Source organism: Elaeis guineensis, chromosome 11 (genome assembly GCF_000442705.2).
Source record: "Elaeis guineensis isolate ETL-2024a chromosome 11, EG11, whole genome shotgun sequence".
Classification (NCBI taxonomy): domain Eukaryota; kingdom Viridiplantae; phylum Streptophyta; class Magnoliopsida; order Arecales; family Arecaceae; genus Elaeis; species Elaeis guineensis.
The window spans coordinates 98,484,305-98,487,180 of record NC_026003.2 but is presented as its reverse complement, the minus strand read 5'-3'; the positions used below and the strand labels follow the sequence as shown (position 1 = coordinate 98,487,180).

The 2,876-nt window shown below is 39.4% G+C and overlaps 1 protein-coding gene across 1 annotated transcript; it reads right to left on the bottom strand.

Moving 5' to 3' along the window:
* Positions 1 to 327: 327 nt before the first annotated feature.
* On the bottom strand, positions 328 to 1,319 carry LOC105031962 (LOB domain-containing protein CRL1-like). Its single transcript, XM_010906265.4, is given in 4 exon segments — positions 328 to 745; positions 748 to 817; positions 985 to 1,073; positions 1,076 to 1,319. Coding segments are annotated over 4 exon segments (711 nt in total). The 5' UTR covers positions 1,263 to 1,319; the 3' UTR covers positions 328 to 380.
* Between the last annotated feature and the right edge of the window lie 1,557 nt (positions 1,320 to 2,876).

The window sequence follows — 2,876 nt, the reverse complement described above, 5'->3', positions numbered from 1 at the left end:
AAGCATCAGATGTCGAGGTGTGCAATCCCAAGGACCTAATGTTCATCATTGAAACCAATATCCATCATTGTGAGAATAAAACAAATATACATTAACAATATAGATATCCCAGCTTTTTTGCTAATCCCGAAACAGTGATTAGGTAGTTCCCTTCTCTTTTCTCAAAAAAAAAAAGAAAAAAACATAAATATATGGAAAGAAGAATTTTATTAATATATAGTATCAGCACACTGCCACATCTCATGAAGCATCGTGAAGGATCATAGGAATATATTTCTTCTTATATTACTACGTTGTCAATCGTTTGCTCATGGATAGCTGCCAAATGTCTAAACATACTAAATATCAAAATTTAATGAGGATTCCACTAAGTTACACTCTCATGAGCCATTAAGATGAGCAAAGGTCACTGATTGAAGGTCTTCCATTTCATGATATGCTGACCTCCAACTGCTTGGTTGCATGTCAAGAGAGGCCATGGCACAAGTAGAGTTGTCCTCAATTCCAAAGGCCATGCTGTCAAAATTGATGCCCGACCGAGGGTTGTACTCCTGAGAGGATTGAATGCAACTGGACCCTAAAAGCTCATTGTTGTAGTAGTTCATGCTCTTGGTGTTCATCGAGGGATTTGGAAGACAAGATAGTATCCTTCCATCCCCACTTTGAAAGAAACCCTGCCCATCTTGTTGGTAAGGTGGAAATTTCTGATAGAGCTTGTCTTCTTGAGGGGTGGGAATGGCATTAGAGTGGAGCCAGTACCAAGTCCTTGGGCTGCTTGGGCCTTGAGAGAGGCTAGTTGTGCTTGAAGATTGACAACCTACACAACCAGGCATAAACACAAAGAAATCAAAGGCTGAACTGCATACAACTCGGTGACAAGTGATGCATGTCATTGAGGATGTGAAGTAGAGATTAATTAAATGATAACCAAGTTGATTACAATGGTTGAAATGCTCGATGCTTTGAGATAAATGGAGCACTTACTTGTTGTTGGAGGGCAAAAATATGGGCAACGCAACCATAGATGGGATCTTGGAGCCTTGCTTGGGCCTCGTAAGATATGGTGATTGCGCCTCAGAGCGGTCATTGACGGGGAGGTGCATGAGGAGCTTGGAGACATTGCTCGCCCCAAAGACCTTATGGATGGCTGCGAAGTGCGCGGCTCCTTGCTCATGGCAGAAGTATGGGGCGAAGACGCATCCCCTGACACACTTCCTCCTTAGGAACTTGCAAGCTCCACAGGGAGAACCAAATCCTGTCATCTTTGCCTTTAGGAGTCACTGGTTTTCTTTTGGTTGAGGGATAGGAAGTGCACCATCCCTTTGCTTATAAACACTAGAATGGGAGGAGGGTGGATCATGTTGGGATGAGTAATTTATTTGGCCTGGTCCCCTTAATGGCCTACAACTTCTACTATTTTTTGCTTTGCCTAACCCTCCCTTTCAACTCATCTCCAATTTTATACTCATAGGGGATTCCATTCAAGGAGTTCAACAAGACAAGTCGCTAACACAGCCAAACTAGTTCTCCATTTCTGTTTGCTTGATCATTCATTTTGTTTTGATAATACATTGATCATGTTGCTATAATGCCAGAAGGACATCTACTTTATATAACTCTATGATATAAGAGAGCATTTTTTAAAGAAATATTTAAAATATTTTTAAATGAAAGTTTAATTATTTTCTTTTTGAAAAGATTTAAATTTTGAAATCTCTTTCTTAATAGTCCCACATTGAGTACTTAAATGCAAATTCACTTGTATTTATTGATGTCCATTAGTTCCAGGTCTAGTTAGGCTTTGGAGATTGTAAGCTCGTGACCATGTGCACACTTGAGCCTCTAAAAACGCTCCATACACAACAAATCAGAATGATTGAGACCTTTTGCTTTTACTCCGAACGGTGGTCCTCTTTTTTGCCGCTCAATCTTCTTCCTCTTTTTTCAATTTTCCAAGTATTTTTTGCTCGACTTTTTGGACAATTGAAGGAATTGATTGGATTTAATTTGGACCTTCCATACGATCATGCTCGTGATCGGAGAGTTGGGGCTGAGCCAGGTTTGTAATATCTTGAGGATGATTTTGAGGCACAAATTTCATTCTCAAGATAATACCTTCACATACTATATTATTATATAATTAATTTTACAATTATTATTTTATATAACATTTGTAGTTTTTAGGAACCACATCTTACCAACACCAATGAACAAGAAAGTCAAAGAAAAATACAGCAGTGACATAAGAACAAGGTACCTGGCCAAGGGATGCAAAAGAAAAAAAAAAAAAAAAAGAAGAAACAAGCAATTCACACAAGCTTGCGCAAGCTTGCAGTCACAAGCTTGTTTACAGGTAGCTTGTCACTGAATCAGTCACATGCATGACACCGTAAAGCTATTACTTGCATGTTTAAGATTCTCCATCACTATCAATCAACTTTGCGTGCCGCCCATAAGTCTCAACTTGAGGGTCTTGCAATTTATCTTCCTCTCTCTCTCAAAAAAAAAAAAAGTGATGGTCTTGCAATAAACTGCACCGAAACTACTTTTTCTTTTAGTGCATTTGGATGTGTGGCCACATCAGGAAAGTCTTGTGATTGTGGTCATGCCTGGGAGTAGCAAGGCACAATTTTATTTGAACAGAAGTAGGGATGGAATTTCTTAACCTGAACTCTGAAAGTTCCAAGTAAATCAGGCAATATTCTTTCATCCATTCAACTTTTCAAAATTTTGGGAGATTATATGTGGCAGATGACATGAGCCTCCCTGGTAGCCATCATTCCCCACCTTTGCCATGGTTTTCAGTCCTGTGTTCTTGTTGGCCACTTGTAGCCATAGAGAGACTGATTTTTGAGACAGCAAGGCAAAGCTACACT